A 20,061-nucleotide genomic window follows, 5' to 3' on the forward strand; every position below is an offset into this window, starting at 1 on the left:
CCAGTAAAAGTCGCACGAGTCTCGGACTGTTGCGTTTCACGGCGTAGTACATGGGCGTCTGGCCCGAATCGTCCCTGGCATCGATCAGCAACGGCAGCCCCTCGTCTTCGCAGATACAGAATAACGCCAGCAACAACTCGTAATTAGAGGATTTCTGGCAAAAAGTGTGCAGAGGAGTCGATCCCTTGGCATTGGCCAGATTCGGATCCGCGCCGTTTTCCAGCAGCACCAGGACGATCAGTGGATCGCTGTTACCGCTGATCATGGCATAGTGCAGAGGTGTGTTACCCGACGAGTCTCGGGCGTCGACCAGCACTGGCTCGCGACTGAACTCGAACAACGTCCGCGCCATTCTGCAGACGTTGGAAGTGCGTCTGTAAATCGCGTGCAGAGGTGTCGATCCGTGCTTATTGGTCGAGTTGGGATCGACGCCGCTTCTCAGCAGGACTTTGACAATTTCTTCGTAACGCACGGCCAAATGCAGGGGCGAATCGCCCGTCTCTCGCCAAACGACGTTGGGATCCTGGCCGGCCTCGAGGAATTTCTCCACTATCTCTTGGCAACCGTGGGTCATGCAGGCCACGTGGAAATGCGTGAATCCCGACTCGTCCGCGTAGTTCGCGTCGAATCTGTTATAAATTTGAAAAAGACCGCGAACGACGTGGCCAATGTACTCGCGTCGAATCGCGCGATGTATCGGCGTGGTGCGACGCAACACTGGCTCGCCGTTTTCGTCGAGCTCGGGTTCGTCCTTGTAGCCGCTTTCGACCACGAATTCGATGAACGACGCCACTATTCTTTGTTGCGCGTAATCCCGCCGTGACACGCCTGCGGAATCCCAGAGAAGCGATTCGATCTCTTCGGTGCGCAAAAAGTCTCGAAGCTTGGGAGCTCGGCCTCGCCGGTGTCTGCGCTCAATTTCTTTGAGAAATTCGAGACGGTCCTGTTCGAGCTCCCAATTCACCTTTTCTCGTAAGCTTCTAATTGTTTCCAACGAGGCAAACATTTTTCAGTGGACTCGCGAACTCGTAGCACACAATTCCCGTTGTAATATTACGATACTTTCGCTGTATCTTGAAAATCACTCGTTGCGGTCGATGTTAGCTTCTTTCGATGCTCACGTCACGGCGTCGTAATCCGTACTGCTCTGTACTGGCTAGGCTTATGAGAATGAGTAACGAGTGATCTAAACTTTCTAATGGTAGCCGAGTGAGATTCATTCAGTAAATAGAACAAAAATTAAATACAGTCATGTGAATTAGAGACTTATAAGAGTTATATACCGAGGTCAAAATAGTATGTATAAAGATCTGACTCCAGATCTGGCATATGTACCCCGGATCTGACATCAGATCTGATACCAGATCTTGTATTCGATAATCGACATCAGAACTTATATCAGATCTAATGTCACATCTGAAGTGACTGTATTGCCTCTAATTAATTAAACAATAAGTTTAATAATAATTAAAATTTTATAATAAATCTTAATAATAAAAGTTGTTGAATCAATTTAAATTTAGATTATCAGAAACCTAAATATTGTTTTTCTTAAAAATATTATCGATGTGATTATTAAAATATAACTAAATTTGTTATAAAATTTTAATTATTAATAACCTTATTGTTGTAATAATTACAGTTCGAGTTCCACATCGGTTCCTTAAAAGTTAAAAGTTTCCCGGATTTCCACATAAACGTACGTACACGCGTCCTAATACTCGCGCGTGCCTATGGGCTCTCGATGCATCAGCTGTTTTCCTTCCACGAGAAGAAAATCGGCGTTATATACACACTCTTCTACGGTATACATAGCAGCCCTGAAATGGACTGACGCGCTTAGTTTTAGTGCACTTAAGAAAGTCTCGGGCGCCCGCGCGCGGGGAGGGAAACTTCGTTAACTTTCGACTTAAAATCTCTGCTCCACGCCGCCGAGTGAGGCCAAGTTACACTGTAGCTCGTATTTGTATTGTGTGCAGAGAGAAAGAGAGAGAGAGAGAGAGAGAGAGAGAGAGAGAGTTCTTGCATACACACCTACACACACAGCCAAGAACTGATTGATTTCTTGTCAATGTTCTATACAACTTGGCGAAGATTTAAGCTTTCGCGGCGGCGGCGACGGCGGCGGTGGTAGTGCTCCCGAGGCACAGCCACTTGCTAGTCTTCATTTAATTAAAATTTCGAACTCGATAACAAACAACTTCGATGAATCTTTGCTGCCACCGTCGCTGCCGCCGTCGTCGAGGAGATGGGCGATTACACACAGCGGCTTATATAAGTACATATTATATATACATCGAAAGCGAGCGAGCGAGCGAGGACGAAACACTATAAGACGCTGAGAGCTTAAATCTTGGACTTGAATTTTTTACAATTAAAACTTGCCGAGCGCATTTAAATATTTGTCCAACCGCGTGCGTTGGCCTGGATCCCATCGATCTCGCGGACGCGAACGACAACAACGGTAGTGAATAATTGTTGACTATACCGAGACGAAGCTGCAGCCGCTGAAAATTATTCACGCATATATAGGAACAGCCGCGCAGCTGCCGGTCACTCGATTTACGTTTATCAAGGACCATACCGGCGACGGGAGGTGGTTCTTCCGGCTGTGTAAAAGCTCTCTCTCTCTCTGCTTGCAGCTCGCAGCTTCTAGAATTTCGCAAGGATGAATATGATGAATGTGCGGCAGTAGCAGCTTGACAAGCGCGAGTTACGAATTCGATCTGTGCGCAACGATCATCGGATCCTTCCCAGCCAGCTTTGGTTGTCATCGTCCTCGTCGTCGTCGTCCTCTCCTCGTCCTAGTGGTTGTTTTCGTCGCTCTTTGTGCTCGCAGCCCCTCACAACGTTCGCTAACACATACACCTATACGCGAGTTTCCGATATAATATGTTATTAAAGGATTGAATTCGATATACAGGGATTGCTCGTATATTTGTACCGCGAGTATCAACGCGCGAGAAAATTATTTGCTCGAGTTATCTAATAATAATATAATAATGTATGCGGACGCGCTAGATGCGATTGCTTACCGCACGCACACATTTGATCTTTTCGCATATAGTACGTATTTACACAGATGCGCGCCGAGCGATGAAAATGATTATTATTGGCACTGACGCGCCCGGCTGCGATTCGGTTCGTACGCGTTTCTCACAAAAGTGTATAAACAAACAATAATTGTATAAACAAACAAACGAACATGCGCCCACCGAAATCCGATAATTAGCCCCTTTTAATGCCGCGCGCGTCGCGCAGATCGACGCGCCCACGCAGCATCGCGTGTTTATTTATAAATGCAAAAAAAAACATAATAAAATAAAATAATACAGGATAAATCGCAGATATTATGTATACTCTCGCGACTCCCGCGCGATCGAGGTTTGTAACATAATATGCGCATCTAGGCTTGCGCGCGCCCATATCGTTACAGGTACATATACATAGATCTCGCGCGCGCAGGCAGGCAAATCGAGTTAACAATTGGAAATTTCCGTACGTCGGTGGTGGTGGTGGTGGTGGCGGGTACGGGTAGGCGGGGGTCTTACCTTATATATCTACTCGTATGGAGCTCGTGCTCGCCGGGCCGCGTGCGTGCACTTCTTTGTGTATAAGTGTATGTGTATGCGTGTGTGTACCTACCTACGTACATGCTCTATCAATTCACGTCAAATTCTCCGCAGCCGAGTTTTGATGTACGATCTCTCTCTCTGCATCGCCGCCACCACCGCCATCGCCATCGCCGCCGCCGCCGACGTCGCTCATTCGTTCGTATCGTATCGTATCGTACAACGTTCGTTTCGTCGCTCGTGTGTATATATATCTACTAACGCGAAACGTATATATACAGCTACATATATCGATGCGTGTGTGTGTGTGTGTATACGCCGTATACAGGCTTAATTACAGGAACATGCCTTGAACATGCTGCGAAGTCTTCGCGCACGACTGGCCTCTCATGATCCACATCGGCGCATGGAATGTGTATGTGTGTGTTGTGTGCACCGTAGTATATGGAGCTTGCGATCGACGTGAGAGCTGCTGCTGCTGCTGCTGTTTCTGAGCCGCTGCAGCATGACATACACACGTATGTATATGGTATATACATGAGAGTACACACGCGCGCGCCACAACATCGTTGCCCATTATCTCGACGGTATATGTATATATGGTAGTGGTGGTAGTCGATGCAGCTAAAAGTGTACGTCGCACAGATCGAACACGCATGACTAAGGCGAACGTGAATGTCAAAAAAGAGAGAGAGAGCAAGAGAGAGACAGGCGGAAAAAAGAAAATAATAGTAGGTAGCGCGCGCGTATTAATATATAAATACATAATGCATGCGCGAGCGTAGCTAGACGCGCCAGATAAAATTATTCGCCACTTTTCGAATTCTATTCTTCGTCGTTTTTCGGAATAATCATCCTGTAGATGGCGCATCACAAACTCGCAAGTGAAAAACATTAGTTTCTGAATATAAGAGCGCTCGATGGTCTTATCATATTGTAAGGTCTTCTTTTATTCTTAAAGTGATTTTTACTTTGTCACTTGCAGATTTCTATTGATCAAATTTTTCGCCGTTGTGCCAGTGGCGATGGCTCAAAATGTAATTATCGTATTCAGAATAGTTGAAAAATGATTTAGATTCTTTGAAGCAATTAGATTGTCATTTTTAGATTTTTTCAAGTTCCCTCAATAACTGTAACATATTTGTAACAAAAAACTCGCAAAAAAAAACATTCGATTTTAATGTACTTTGACAAATTTGGTCGTATTTCGTTCATCAAGATATTTTCATTTTAGTACGTTTTTAAATGTACTAAAGTGCCCAATCGAAGAATGTTGAATGTACGATGGTAAACGAAGTCATCAATAAAAAAGAAAAAAAACTACAGACGCATATTCCCGTCGATTTCGCATAATACTATTTTCTTCTTAACTCTTTTTTTTTTCTTAATGTATGGATAGATAAATAAATGGGGCTTGGTATATGGCCCGAGGGAATTGTTCTGGATGGGAGATAAGATAACTTCGCCGCGGAGCCGATAGTCTAAAAAGTTTTTCGTATATACTAAAAAGGACGAGAAGATAGAGATAGAGAGAGAGAGGAGCAAGAAGCAACTTGTGGAGCTTTTTGTTCAACCGAGAGTTTTTCGTTACTTTCATCATGCCCGCGCAACTTCTTGTGTCCTTTCGGGCGCGCGCGCGTAGGTGGCTAAAGAGAAAATTGGCCATTATGCGATGCTTGATCGTTTCAAGGAGTTACATAATTCTTCTTCGCGGGGTGAATCAGCCACTTTTTTTCCTCTTAAGAGTCATATCGAATATGAACCGGACCAAAAAGTAAGAAGACACGAGACAACATTTTATTTCGAGCGTGAAAAATAAGCAGAAAAAAAATTATAAAGCCATTTCGCGGTATGTCGCGCGTGGCACACACACATGTAAAGTTTCCAACACTTTGAATTACCACTTTAAGCTCCTATCACTAGATGGCGAGTACCTTCTCCAATAAATTTGCAAGTGGCAAAGTGAAAATAATTAAATAAATCAAAGCAATTTTGGAAAAAGTAACAGTTTTGCATTGAAAATGATCTCTTATATCGAATATTACCGGACCAAAAAAAAGAAGACACGAGACAACATTTTATTTCGAGCGTGAAAAAGAAGCCGAAAAAAAAAATTAAAAAGCCATTTCGCGGTGTCGCGCAGTGGCACACACACGTATACACGGTATAAAGCTTCAATGTCATCCCAAGACGGGGCTAATATCTTTTTGAAAGGACGCGTGTGTTTCACGCTCAAAACGAGCAAGAAGAGAAATGTATGTATGCATGTACGACGACGACGACGACGCGGGGTCGGGGGTATACGCGCGCAAAGCTTGAAAGGTGAGTAATGCGAGAGAGGCAAGAGTGGTTGAATTAATTGCATATGAAATCTGGATAAAACAGAGAAAGAGAGCAGCAGCAGCAGCGGCGGTGATGGTGGCCGTGTCGTAGTAGTAACACGAGGTCCAAAAAAAAGAAAGAAAGGAAGAACGAGGAAGAAGAAAAAAGGAGAGAAAAAGAGGTTGACTCAGCACTAAATGACCTCCTTCAACTCGTTCGCGGGGGGCTGGGGGCAGGGGCGAGGAAGGGAAGCGAATTTTAATTACTTTTTTATTCCGCCGCGCGCGCGTGGCATATAGTACTGCTATAGTATGTAGCGGAGTAGAGTAGAGCCGACCGGCGCGACGTACCCGAGGCCTGCATGCGTGAAATTCCTCCATGTGTAGCAATAAAAATCATGGATAAAAACCCTCGCCCGCGACGTCGCCCGACGTCGTTGCTGCAGCGGCAGCAGCGCATACTATAGCCGAGCTCCGTGACTTTAAAGCGCCGTGGCATACACGTACGAGCTCGTTCGCTCTGAAAAGTGAGAGAGAGAGAGATATTATGAAAAAGATATTTTTTTGATACGAGTCAAATGTAAAGTAAAAGTAAAAAAAAAAAAAAAACAAGCAGGAAAGTGAGTAGAGAAAGAAAAGAAAGAGAGGGAGAGAAACCTCATAGCAGTAGTACCCGTATACACGAGAGTTGTTTGAGCCAGTCCATTCAGATAAAAGAGCAGTGTGGGTCGCGAGCGGAGCAATAACTCGGCTGGAATAGCTGCTGCTGCTGCTGTAGCGACGTGTAAGAGACATGTATATTTATTTTTTTTTTTTTTTGGCATGATACTCGCGAGCGCATCCGAGAGGGTTTTTTTGCGAACTAATTTGCACCGTTATATGAGTGATACGTGTTCACCGATAAATGACGTAAATATTACGTTTCAACGCACCGCGGCGGCACAGCAGTGCAGCCTCGGAAATCCGTTGAATCTATATATAGTCAGTACAGCGTGACGAAAGTATCGCGGTTTAAAGGAAATATTTTCGAATTATATTTCTAATATCCGAAAAATTGTCAAAAGTTTGGTCGATGCAGTAATACCCCAGTAGAAATGCTCAAAATTACAATACATTGCCATTAATTAAGGTGGGTTATTGACAATTTCTTTGTTACAACTATATTGCAGCTATATTACAACAATAGAACACATCTTAAAAGACCTAAAGACGATAATATCATTGTTTAAACAAATCTTAACCAATTTTCAAGCACTTTTAATACGATACTACTGCTTTGAGTCTTCGCCACTAGATCGCGAGTTCCCCTTATTTGTAAATCTGCAAGTGTCAAAGTCAAATTAATTATATATATTGTTAACATGAATAGTTGATATATAAGAATGTTTCGGAAATCAATACAATATATACAATATATATTATATAAACATAATATATACGAATTCGTGAAAACAGTTGACCGCAAATTCAGCGAAGTTTTTACAAGTACGTACGAAGCTCATACAAAATTTTTTTTAATTTCTCGATCTCCGTCACTCATAACATTAACTACAACAGTTGAAAGATTTTTAAGTTAATTTTAATCTCACGGTTATCACCGTCGTAGTTAAACATTAAATGTTGGCATTTCTATCAGGGCACGCGTACGCGAATATCAATAATCCAACCTACATTGGGCTCGGACGAGAATCGGTTGCAAAATAATATGAAAAATATTTTCAGCAAGTACCCGTTGAAAACTTTGTAAAAAACGTGTACGTACGCGCACACGACGAGCGAGCCGGAAACACATCTTTTTTTCCCGCTCCCGTGTAATTCAACGTGATAAAAGTAAGATATTACGAGGTTAATTACAGGTATAATTATAGGCAAAATGAGACGTAATTATATAAAAATGTACGCGCGCGTCGACTACTGACTCTGGCATGTGTGTGTGTACGTGAAAGTCAGATAAAACAAAGCCAGCCGCGCGCGCCATTACATATACATGATATGCGCGAATGTTTGCTCTACAAGCCATTTCTACGTGAATAGAATTTCATTTTGAAAAGTGTGTGGCAGCAGCAGTAGCAGTGGTAGTAGTGGCGCTAGTCGTCTCCTACGTATCGCGAATAAAGTGAAAAAGTCTACACTTTTTATATACGTGCGCATGCAGCACTCGCACACGTAGACTGCGCGAACCTCAACTATGACCATGTATTATGCTCATTAAATTATTTAAATGCGTACGTCAACGAGAGAAATAGAGAGAGAGAGAGGTGACTCGCGCGTCGAAAATAGAGAGAGAGAAAAAGAAAAACGAAGAAATTTCCTGAAAAGCTATATAATGAAAGTATTTACATAACATAAAGCGTTCGCGTAGTAGCGCGCCAGACTTGATTTATTTCCCCCTAGTTCCTCTCTCGCTCGCTCTCTTTCTGCTACTCTCTCTTTGCAGTTTATAATTTTATCCCCGAAAAAATCTCATTTCAAATTCGTGTAACCCCCCCGCCGACAAAATGTACGTATATATGTAACGCGACGATCGATAAGTCAAACATAAATTGAATTACGTATACGCACACACGCGTACAGTCGCGAGTACGTCTTAAGGGTGGTAAAAAAAAAAAGAAAAGACAGAGACAAAGCAACTCGCGCTTACACGTAAGAAAGCTCGCTAGCGGTAGCAGTCGAGCTGCCACATAAGAAAGAGAGCAAAGGAGCTTGCGAGCGTTAACCGGCAGCTTTGGAACTTGCACACACTGCAGTGCAGCAGCAGACAATGCTCTCTCTCTCTTGCTCGCTCGCTCACTCTGACACTGGGCCAGTACGTGTGTGTGTGTGAGTGTAGGGAGAGACGTTAACGAGAACCCCGCCCTGTGACGTCACCCACCACTACTCTCGGCTCCCTTCCCTTCCCTCCCTCTCTCTCTCTCTCTACTCTCGCTTACTCACTCACGCTTGCGTTATTCGTTATGACTATATATCGTATAATGTTGCATCTGCGCGTGCTCGCACACGCTAGCTATATAGAGCTCGATGCACCACACACCGCTATATACCACCCGCGTTATATGTGTATATATCGCGCGCAAAACATGCTCTCTCTCTCGCTCGTACACATACACACACACGCGCTTATTTAAAGGGGAAGGAGAATAAGAGAGAGAGGAAGAAAAAAATAGAGCAGTAGGGCGAACGCGAATTAAGAGAAATTGATAAAAACGCATATCGAGTGTCAAAAAAAGTGGGAAGCGAGACGAAGAGTCGCGCATCAGCAGTAGCACAGCGTTACAGTAGAATACGTAAAATTTAATAGACTGCGAGGGCCGAATTTTTTTTTTTTTTTCATTTACACCCCCTTCTATATTTTACTCGGCCAAAAATTTGGTAACTGCACAAACGATCTCACGCAGCAGCAGCAGCAGTAGCGCCAGGAAACGTGTATATATCTTCTTTCACGTTTTCTTTTTTCTATTTCTCTTACACCGCCCGCGCGCGCGCGTACAAATTTATACGTCAAGGTTTCGATTTTATTGGCGAACGTATAAATTCAATATTTATACCTGTCAATCGATATCCGCGCTCACATACATTTTCTTCCCTCCTCGGGCTCGCGTAAGATAAGACTCTCTCTCTCTCTTGCTCTCGAGAAGCTAATGCTTTTGGCAATAGCTCCGCGCGGCAACTGCTCGCGAAAATGCGCAAATCGAGAGAGAAAAGAGTACAGTAGAGCTCGGTTCGATGTTTCTATATGTATATAAGACGAGAGCACACGTTAGCAGCAGCAGCAGTACGAATGAAGAAAACAGAAATGACGTCATCGATGCCTCTCTCTCTCTCTCTGCTGCTGCTTATATGTGTACGTGTGAGTGAGCTGAAACACGCGTAGAATGAGGCCGCTTGGAGAGCAGCAGCAGCAGCAGCAGAAAGTAGTCGAAAGTTTAAAAAGGGATCGCTGAAAGGAAAGTACTAACTTGCAATTTTCTAACGTATGTTTTACACTTGCCGATGTTTTGCAAGTTCATTCTTCTTCTCTTTGCCTACTTCTTCGTCTAACTTCGTTCTCGCTCTTTCTTTTTATTTTTCTCTACTCTCTACTCTTTTACTTTTCGCTCGCGAGTGAATTTGACTTGGCGCGCAAAGGATGAGAAAATAAAGGGGGTGGATATATGCGGGTCTATCTATCCAGGGGGTATATATGTAGAAATAGACCGATCGACTAACGAAACCACTTTCGTCGTCGTCGGCGCTGGTGGTTGAATTTAATTTTCACTTTTCGTGCCGCCACTGCGTTATAGTACTATCGACAACGACTCGTGTGTGCGCGCGATATCGCATCAGATTTGATCGCGCCTCTTTATTTCCCCATCCGATATGCCATTTTCTTGTCTCAATTTTTTTTTCTTCGCTTCTTCCTCTTCTCCTCGCGTTCTCTCGTCTTCTTCTTTATTCGCCTTCTTTCCATTTTCATTCTTCGCGCGTATGTATAAAGCGGGGCGCGCACGCAAGCCATTCTCGCGAGCGAGCGATCGACGATCTATATACATATAAACTATCTATACATCTATAATATTACGCGTCGCACGTGACGTCTGCAGAGAGCAAAGTATTACGATCGCTCGCGCGCAGTGCAGTGCATTACACGTATACTAGCTGCTCGTGTGTGTCGGTGTGATATAATCCCGATGAAATATTTTTTCAACGTATATGTAAAAATGTCGGATATCGATGCCGCTCACTCGCGCGAGCGCGTCAAAAGCGTTGAAAATTTTAATACGTCACAACGGGGTGGCGCGCACATTTTGAGATATATGCACGCGTACCTATACTACGAGCCCTTTAAGATTGTATACGTATATAAATGGATATACGATGGGATAAATTGGCAAGTTTACGGCAAACGTTTTCGTGAGCTCCAATCGTGCGCTTATACTACATATATACACACCGATACAAACTACCTTCTCTGCTGTATATATAAATATGATTTTATACGCGTGTATATGTATATGCGCACACTTCTCGGCCTTTGAAACTTGGCGCGCGCGGGGGTGCATACAACGTGTGGCAGGAGCTATATAGCTAGCTAGCGCGAGAAACTAAACTTCTTGCCCCCGCCGACACAGTTATAAATTATGCATCGAGAGAGAGAGAGAGAGAGAGAGAGAGAAAAGCGAAGGTGTGGGGGGATGGGTGCGGAGCGAGTCACGCTGTTCTGAGAGAGAGATCACAACTCGATATTGTACAGTTATATCTGCATTGGACTCGAAATCTAAGTAACACTGCTGTAGTTTCGAGAAGTATATAGCAGCGGTGGCGGTAGTAGCGATGCTGTGGCAAGCAACAGCAGCTACGAGGCAGCAAACACTTTATTCAGCAAAACAATAACTTTCCATACAGCCACTCGGTAAATCAAATCCTCCTCCTGCTGCTGCACAGGATATCGAGTGCAGTCGTCGTCGAAGGCTTTTTCGCGCTTTGCACGAGACGATGTCCCTGCCTACACCGCCGAGACACGTGTATTACTTTATGTATTTTTACGTAAATAACTTTTTTATTTTTTCAGTCGCCTTTTTTTCAAACTTTTGTAGGAATACTACGTGAAAAGAGTCACGCTCAAGTGAACTTCTCGAGGTATCGTGTAAAGATGGTAAACTCAATGAAGGAGGTTTGGATTCACAAATTTGTGTGCGTTTATTCATTTATTAATTTATTCTAATTAAGTTTTACACAAAAATAATACATTATAAAGCGATAGAGTTTCTAAACCGAAGAGCTTGTAATGTGCCCTAAAATTTTTTTATAAAAAAATAGTAAACTATTTAAAATAAAAGTAACTTATTGAAGTTTATCGATTCATTTATGAATAAATAGTGACTGCATTTCATGATAAACTGGCTTTTTATTAACGGAGTGCTTAACATCAATAATAATTGCCTCATAATCAAAACATGAAAATTTTAAATATTCAAAAATACATTACAATTGATTAACTTGTTTTTAACAATCTTTTCGATACAATTATGTTTAAAATAGTAAATGACCTAAATATAAAAATCACTTAGGATAGGACAATACCACTTTGAGTCTCTACCACAAGATGGCAGGTATACCCTTATTCGTAAATCTACAAGTAGTAAAGTCAAAATGATTGTTTATAAGAGATTTCACTGATTCCTTTCGCATGTAATTGGGTATCTCTTATTACCTTCAAAAATTTAAGAAAAAATAACAAACTTCCTAAAAGTATCTTATTATATTTTCTATCACTTTAAACTCTCAGGAGGTCCATTATTTCATTGTCATAATTCGGGAGACTATCCTCGTAGAAGCTCACGAGCTAAACGTTTTTTTTTGCATACTTTTTATAGATATTCTTTGATATTTCTCGTGTCTTTAACATTTTTACATGGACCTTTCTAGTACGGATTTTTCACAGGGACGCAAAAAACTAAAACAATTGTTTTTCATTGTTTAAGGCCGATAAAATATAGAGAATTTCTACCAGAATGTTTGAATTCATGGAAAAATTATTATTGTTCATTAGTCAGTACAACAATACAATTTTTCAACTATGGCTCAGTATTGTTCGGTTCAGTTTTGATACCTTTGAGCTCTATTGTTATGACGGGTCAATATTATTGTAGTCAGTTGCTCGGATGTATCATATACCGTACGAGATTAGTCGTAAACGTAATTCTGAGTAAGTAAGATGAGTTCGTTTGATTTATTCCACTCTGCCCTCAGGTAATTTTCATTTTATAAGAATAAAAATTATAAAAATATCATGCAATATTACTCAAGTTTATCTTAATTATCTTAGAATTAAAGAAGAACCATCTGACGTGTCGCAAGATAATGAGGATGATGAATTATTCGATAAGACGCTCGATTCTAAGAATCTACAACACTTGAGGTTTCTGCGAGAAAATCAGGTAAGTGTTCACAATCATATCTGACTCTACGGTTTTTCAATTCAAGTATATTTTACTTTTATTTACATTTTCTCACAGATCCCTGTGCTTCATGAGTATGACGATAATTTCAAAGATGAACTTAACAAAGACATGAAAATTGTGTTTGAATGCGAATACGCAAAGCTCACTTGGAATTTAGCAGCAGTTAAGAAAATCGACGAAGATTCTCAAAACCTGTTCGTTATACTGTTTAGAGCGCCAACATCGGCTCTTACGTGCGACTGATCACGTTGGCTTTCGTCAATTGTGGTTTTGTTGTTCAGTTGTCGATCAGATCGCTAGCGTCGACTATGTTACACGACTCACTTCGACGTCGGAACTTTTGTGGATATTAAGAAAATAAAGTAGAAAACCAGGCGAAAAACTTCGTATTCAAATTTTATTATACCTTGCTTAAAAATCGATCCGGCGGCAAAAATTAGCCAAGAAGAAGAGGTACTCTCTTCAAAAATTTTCATTGGTAGCAGAGAGTGGTTACTTCCCTAGCCGAGTAATTTTGATCTTGGATTTAACCGTCGTTTCGCGCGCTCAAATTTTCATTGAACAAAATGGACCAAGTACTCGCAGATCAGCAGGTCCAGGGCGATCTCTTGAAGAGCTTCAGGCAGACTATGTTAAAAACCCCGAGGGATCGTAGGACAATCAGTTGGTTTAAGACACAGTTGGAGCAGCTCGAGACACAATGGGATGAATTTCAGAAGGGACACAGGAATATCTGTAAAGTTAAGGCGGAATTCGCGGAGGACCCGTACTTCAAGGAGGACGTGTACAGTGAGGTATACGTGCAATATTCTCTGGTGAAGACAGACATCATGGATGCCTTGAGCCCGGGACGCTCTCAGACGTCGCTGCAGACTGATGCGCAGTACCGGGACATCAGAATTGATGCACCGCGCTACAAGGCACCTCTCCCGACCATCGACCTGCCGCAGTTCTCCGGTGATCAGCTCGAGTGGGAAACATTTAAAGGAATGTTCTTCGTCTTGGTCCACGACGTGCCAAGCCTCCCACCAATATTAAAGCTTCAATATTTAATTCGCTCTCTTACTGGTGAAGCAGCGAACAGATTGAAGAATGTCCAGATCACGGCGGATAACTACGACGGTGCGTGGCAGGCCATCTTAGACAGGTACGATAACAAGAAGGTTTTGCTGGCGACACATATGTCACACGTCATATCGTGTCCCGCGATGCAGAAGAAATCTATAGAAGAGCTCCGTCGAGTGCTGGACGTCATACGTGAGTCCAAGCAGGCGTTGGACAATTTAAAGATTGACCCAGAGCACATGGGAGAGCTGTGGCTCATTCATCATACGGTGAATAAATTGAATCAGGCAACCAGACTCGATTGGGAGCGCCAAGTAGACGAGACCTACGGATTTCCAAAATACGCGCAGCTCGCCGAATTTCTGGAGCGATCTATTCGAGTTTCGGAGGCTGCATCAACAACATCATCAGGTAGTGGCAGTTATAATTCAAACGTAAACAATAAGTTCCCGAAAAGCGCGCCAAATCGTCATCATAAACAGATAGCTGTACACACTACCAGCGCTCAGGCAGCAGGCAAACCAGGAGCGCGCGCATGTGTGCTTTGCCGCGGAAGCCACGCCCTTTATTCTTGCCATAAGTTCGCGGCGCTGTCACAGCCGCAGAGATTCGAACTTTGCAAAAAGGAGAAGTTATGTTTGAACTGTCTGTCAGGCTCACATTACGCAGGAGATTGTCGCTCGGATGGACGATGTTTAGTGTGTCAAGGGCGGCATCATGCGAAGCTTCATGCCGACTCGCAAGCTCACAGAGGCTCGGCGAGCATCGAAGATGGAGGGAGCTCGGCTCGGCAGGACGCTGATGCTGGCGAGGATGGCTCGGCGACATGTTACTTCGCTCAGCAAAAGCTGAAGAGTCCAAAAGTATTGCTTGCTACTGCTCAAATAGTCCTGGCAGACGAATCTGGAAATCAAGTACAGGTGCGAGCTATGATAGATCCGGGATCCGAGCGATCGTTTGTGACCGAGCGCGTCTTGACAGCTCTATGTGTAAGCTCGTCAAAAGTGCACATAAATTTGCATGTAATGGGAGATCAGTGCTCGTCAACAGTCCGAAGGCAGACTCAATTGTTTATAAGATCAAGAATCGACGCGAACTTCAGCGTGAGAGCAAAACCATTGGTCATGCGAGAGCTGACGGGACTCTTGCCGACGGCGAGACTGCCCGAGGATCATTGGCCGCATTTGCGAGGAATCGTGTTCGCGGATCCTACGNGATCAGTGCTCGTCAACAGTCCGAAAGCAGACTCAATTATTTTTAAGATCAAGAATCGACGCGAACTTCAGCGTGAGAGCAAAACCATTGGTCATGCGAGAGCTGACGGGACTCTTGCCGACGGCGAGATTGCCCGAGGATCATTGGCCGCATTTGCGAGGAATCGTGTTCGCGGATCCTACGTATTACAAACCCGACAAAGTGGAATTCGTTATCGGTGCTGAGCTGATACCATTCATAATGCTCGAAGGACTGCGAAAAGGATCAATTGGAAGCCCACTTGGTCAACAGACAGTATTTGGTTGGATATTGACCGGAGAAATCACACCGAAGCCAGACGATTCACCAGCGGCAGTTTCCGCGTTTCATGTGAGTGCTCGAGAGGACTTGCACGGTCTGGTTGAGAAATTTTGGCAGCTGGAGGATCTGCAGCCCACGAAGCATTTAACAGCCGAAGAGCAATATTGTGAGGACTACTTCACGGAAACTACAACGAGAAATGCCGACGGAAGGTACGTCGTACGCTTGCCATTCGCGAAGAAGGTATCATTCGAGGGCTCGCGAGACGTCGCCGTGTCCTGCCTGCACCGAATGGAGAGACGATTAGAAAAGAGCCCGCGACTGTCAATGTTATACAAAAACTTCATGGATGAATACATCGATTTGAAACACATGGAACTCGTGCCGGACTCACAGCTGTCACGTGAGAGCTTTTATTTGCCACATCACGGAGTCTTCAGAGCAGGAAACCAGGACAAGATTCGTGTCGTGTTCAACGCTTCGCAGAGGGCGGCGAACCGAGTCTCTCTCAACGATTCGCTGTTGCCAGGGCCGAAATTACAAAAAGATATAACGGTAGTTATATCGCGCTGGAGACAGTTCAAGTACGTCTTTGTTACAGATATTGTAAAGATGTTTCGACAAATTTTGGTTCACCCAGACGACACCGACTGGCAGCGTATACTCTGGCGCTCGGACAACACGCAGGCAATCAGGGATTACAGAGCGCTTACCGTAACTTATGGGACGGCGCCTGCTCCGTTTTTGTCTCTGCGAGTGTTGCAACAGCTTGCGAATGACGGACGAGAGCGGTACCCTGAGGCCTCACGTTTGCTGGATCATCGAGTCTATGTTGATGACCTTTTTGGTGGAGCAGACGACGTCGTTGAGGCAACCAAGCGGAGAGATCAACTAATTGGATTGATGGATTCGGCATGTATGCAGCTTGGAAAATGGTCGGCAAATGATCAGGCTCTTCTGCTGGGATTGAATGCAGGGGATGATGCTGACGTCTCAGTTAAAATCGAAGATGTTGTTTCGACTCTCGGCCTTAAGTGGAGCCCAAAAACGGATGAGTTTTTATTCGTGCCGTCATTGCCGCTAATGGCTTCTATTGTAACGAAAAGAGGCATCTTGTCGGACGTTGCGAAGCTGTTCGATCCATTGGGATGGCTAGCACCAGTCATCGTCACAGCGAAGATTCTGTTGCAGGATCTATGGATCGAGAAAGTCGACTGGGATACTTCGCTTGAGGGAGAGCTTTTAAGTCGCTGGCGGAGTTTTCGCGCATCGCTGAGTGATGTTGAACAGATCAGAGTTCTAAGATGGTTCGGTAAGAGCGAACAAAGCACCTGGATTTTGCACGGCTTCTCAGACGCATCGAAGAGAGCTTATGCGGCCGCGGTCTACATGGTGATCCCGGGCTGCACTTCGCGACTGATTATGGCGAAGACTAAAATTGCACCTGCCAAGCTGGAAACATTGCCTCGACTCGAGCTTTGTGGAGCTGAACTACTGGTCAAGCTGACGAAGCAGATTTTGAGCAACGTCGAAACGCAGCCGGAGCAAGTGCATTTTTGGTGCGATTCAAAAGTTGTGCTCGATTGGTTGGACGGACATCCATCGCGTTGGCAAACTTTCGTGGCCAACAGAGTCAGTTTCATTAACTCGTCGTACCCGAACGCTGTATGGCATCATGTACGATCGGCTCATAATGCGGCAGACTGCGCCACACGAGGACTCACGCCTTCGCAGTTGGCTGGGTTCGCGCTTTGGTGGGCGGGGCCAAATTGGCTCACGGCACCGGCCGCGGATTGGCATTCATTTGATGGTTCCTCAGAGCCAGAAGAGGCGGAGGTTCACGCATTTTTGGTACAAGAGGAGGCGAAGAAAGAAGAAGATGAGGACATCGTGTACTCGAGACTACGACGGATATCGAGCTTTCCGAGAATTCTCAGAGTTTTGGGCTACTGCGGACGCTGGCTTGCGCGATTTCGATCGAGGACTGTGTCATTTTCAAACTGTATTGAGCTGACAGCTGATGAAATTGATTGGGCTAGAACCGCTTGCTGTAAATTGATACAGCAGCGATGGTACAGGAAAGAGCTTGAGCTTTTGAAGAAAAAGAAGCCGCTGATACAGAAAAGTGAGCTTTTCCGTTTGTCTCCGTTCCTGGACGATCGGAATTTGATTCGGCTTACTGGTCGACTGCATAATGCACCCATACCGTTCAGTGAGCGACATCCGATCATTTTACCAGGAAGCGATGAGATCGTGAGACGACTTGTTGAAGAGAACCACAGGGCTACGCTTCACGGAGGAGTTCAGCTGCTAATCTCGCATTTGCAGCAGAGCTTCTGGATCACAGGCGTGCGAAGACTTGTGTCTGGGGTGTGCCGTCGCTGCATGAGGTGCACACGCTTCAGGGCCAAGACTAGCCAACAGCAGATGGCTCCGTTGCCGGTCGACCGACTTACGCCGCAGCGAGCTTTCGCGTTCACAGGACTCGACTATGCAGGACCTTTCACAGTACGGTTCTCAAAGCGTCGCAAAGCTATCACAACCAAGGGCTACATTGCCATATTTGTGTGCATGACATACAAGGCTGTGCATATTGAAGCTGTATCAGACTTGACAACTGAGGCTTTTTTGGCGGCGTACTCACGTTTTGCTGCGCGACGAGGAGTTTGCAAAAAACTATTTTCCGACAATGGTACCACTTTCAAGGGAGCTTCATCGGAGATTGCTCGCATGTTCGCAGAGGCGTCGGAGTTTTATTCGTCAGTGGCATCGCATCTGGCAATGAAAGGCACCGAGTGGAAGTTTATTCCACCCAGAGCTCCTCATTTCGGCGGACTGTGGGAAGCTGCAGTCAAGAGCTTCAAATACCACTTCAAGAGAGTCGTCGGAGCATCCGTTCTCACATTCGAGGAACTTTCCACCTTGGCGGCAAAGATTGAAGCCTGTCTAAACTCGCGCCCTTTATGCAAGCCAAGCATCCACGCGAGCGACCTATTGGCTCTCACACCTGGGCACTTCCTGAACGGAGCCGAATGCCTGGCTCTGCCAGAGGTCGCTGAGGAGGCTCCCAGAGGCGGACTTTCAAGGGGATGGCGTCTGCTTTCTCAGCTGAGAAATTCTTTTTGGACAAGGTGGAGAAAGGAAGTGATTCAGCAACTAGCACAAAGAAACAAGTGGTTAGAGCCGCAGCCAAATTACAAGGTTGGTGACGTTGTCATCATCAAGGACGAGCTCTCTCCTCCAGCGAGGTGGCCACTGGGACTCGTTACGGCTGTACATCCAGGAAAGGACGGACTGGTGCGAGTTGTCACTCTTCGAATCGGAGGATCAACTCTGATGCGACCAATAGTCAAGCTTGTGAAACTTCCAATGGATGAAGACGGAGAAGAACCTCTCGAATAGTTTTTTTTTGTTTGCTAATTTTTTTTATTTGTTATATGTTAAATTATTGGTGTTTGCTTTTTTTTGTTATATTTTTGGATAAATTTGCTTCATTGTATTAAGCAAGGTGGGCGGTATGTTCGTTATACTGTTTAGAGCGCCAACATCGGCTCTTACGTGCGACTGATCACGTTGGCTTTCGTCAATTGTGGTTTTGTTGTTCAGTTGTCGATCAGATCGCTAGCGTCGACTATGTTACACGACTCACTTCGACGTCGGAACTTTTGTGGATATTAAGAAAATAAAGTAGAAAACCAGGCGAAAAACTTCGTATTCAAATTTTATTATACCTTGCTTAAAAATCGATCCGGCGGCAAAAATTAGCCAAGAAGAAGAGGTACTCTCTTCAAAAATTTTCAAAACCACTTGCAGGATCTGAAGCATAGCCACAATTATAACACCCAAAACACAATTAAAGTAGAAATTGAAGAGATCGTAAAAAAAGAATTAAATTTGAACGACGAACTCAGTAACCCATACGATACACGTGGAAAAAGTGTCGCACGGAAATGCCGTCTCACAACTCACACCGGCAAGGTGCACAACGGTGTCAAACCTACGTGCGATACATGCAGAAAGATATTCTCAAATAAGACCAATCTCAAAAAACACATTGATATGGTGCACAAAGGTATCAAATATCCATGCGATACGTGCGGGAAGAAATTCTCAACGAATGATGTTCTTAAGAAACACATCGATTCATTGCATAATGGTGTAACACACGAGTGTGCTGTTTGCGAAAAGTCATTTTCTTGGAAAGAAAATCTCAAAACCCACATGGATTCCGTGCATCAAAAAATCGCGCATCCATGTGATATATGCCAAAAGACATTCTCAGTCAAAAGTAATCTCAAGAATCACATCGATTCGGTGCATAATGGTGTCTGTCATGCATGCGACATTTGCGGAAAGAAATTCGTTCAAAAAGTTTATCTCAAAACTCACATGGATTCCGTGCATCATAAAATCGCGCATCCATGTGACAAATGCCGAAAGACATTCACATATAGGAGTAGTCTCAGAAAGCACATCGTTTCGGTGCATAATGGTGTTCGTCATGCATGCGACATTTGCGGAAAGAAATTCGTACAAAAAGTTCATCTCAAAACCCACATGGATTCCGTCCATCATAAAATCGCGCATCCATGTGACAAATGCCGAAAGACATTCCCATATAGGAGTAGTCTCAGAAAGCACATCGTT

The 20,061-nt window shown here is 44.2% G+C and overlaps 2 protein-coding genes across 2 annotated transcripts; both read left to right on the plus strand.

The window, feature by feature from the left end:
- The first annotated feature begins 12,581 nt into the window (after nucleotides 1-12,581).
- Nucleotides 12,582-13,077, plus strand: LOC111693479. The gene is made up of 3 exons (XM_023458152.1): nucleotides 12,582-12,622; nucleotides 12,699-12,810; nucleotides 12,889-13,077. Exons 1-3 carry the CDS (start codon nucleotides 12,588-12,590, stop codon nucleotides 13,075-13,077), a joined length of 336 nt encoding a protein of 111 aa, XP_023313920.1. The 5' UTR covers nucleotides 12,582-12,587.
- A 323-nt stretch (nucleotides 13,078-13,400) lies between these two features.
- LOC111693480 lies at nucleotides 13,401-18,816 on the plus strand. Its single transcript, XM_023458153.1, has 2 exons — nucleotides 13,401-15,097; nucleotides 15,162-18,816. Exons 1-2 carry the CDS (start codon nucleotides 13,401-13,403, stop codon nucleotides 18,814-18,816), a joined length of 5,352 nt encoding a protein of 1,783 aa, XP_023313921.1.
- Nucleotides 18,817-20,061: the final 1,245 nt, after the last annotated feature.

The sequence above is a fragment of the Trichogramma pretiosum genome, unplaced genomic scaffold (genome assembly GCF_000599845.2).
Source record: "Trichogramma pretiosum strain Unisexual culture from Peru unplaced genomic scaffold, Tpre_2.0 scaffold17, whole genome shotgun sequence".
In the NCBI taxonomy this organism is placed as follows: domain Eukaryota; kingdom Metazoa; phylum Arthropoda; class Insecta; order Hymenoptera; family Trichogrammatidae; genus Trichogramma; species Trichogramma pretiosum.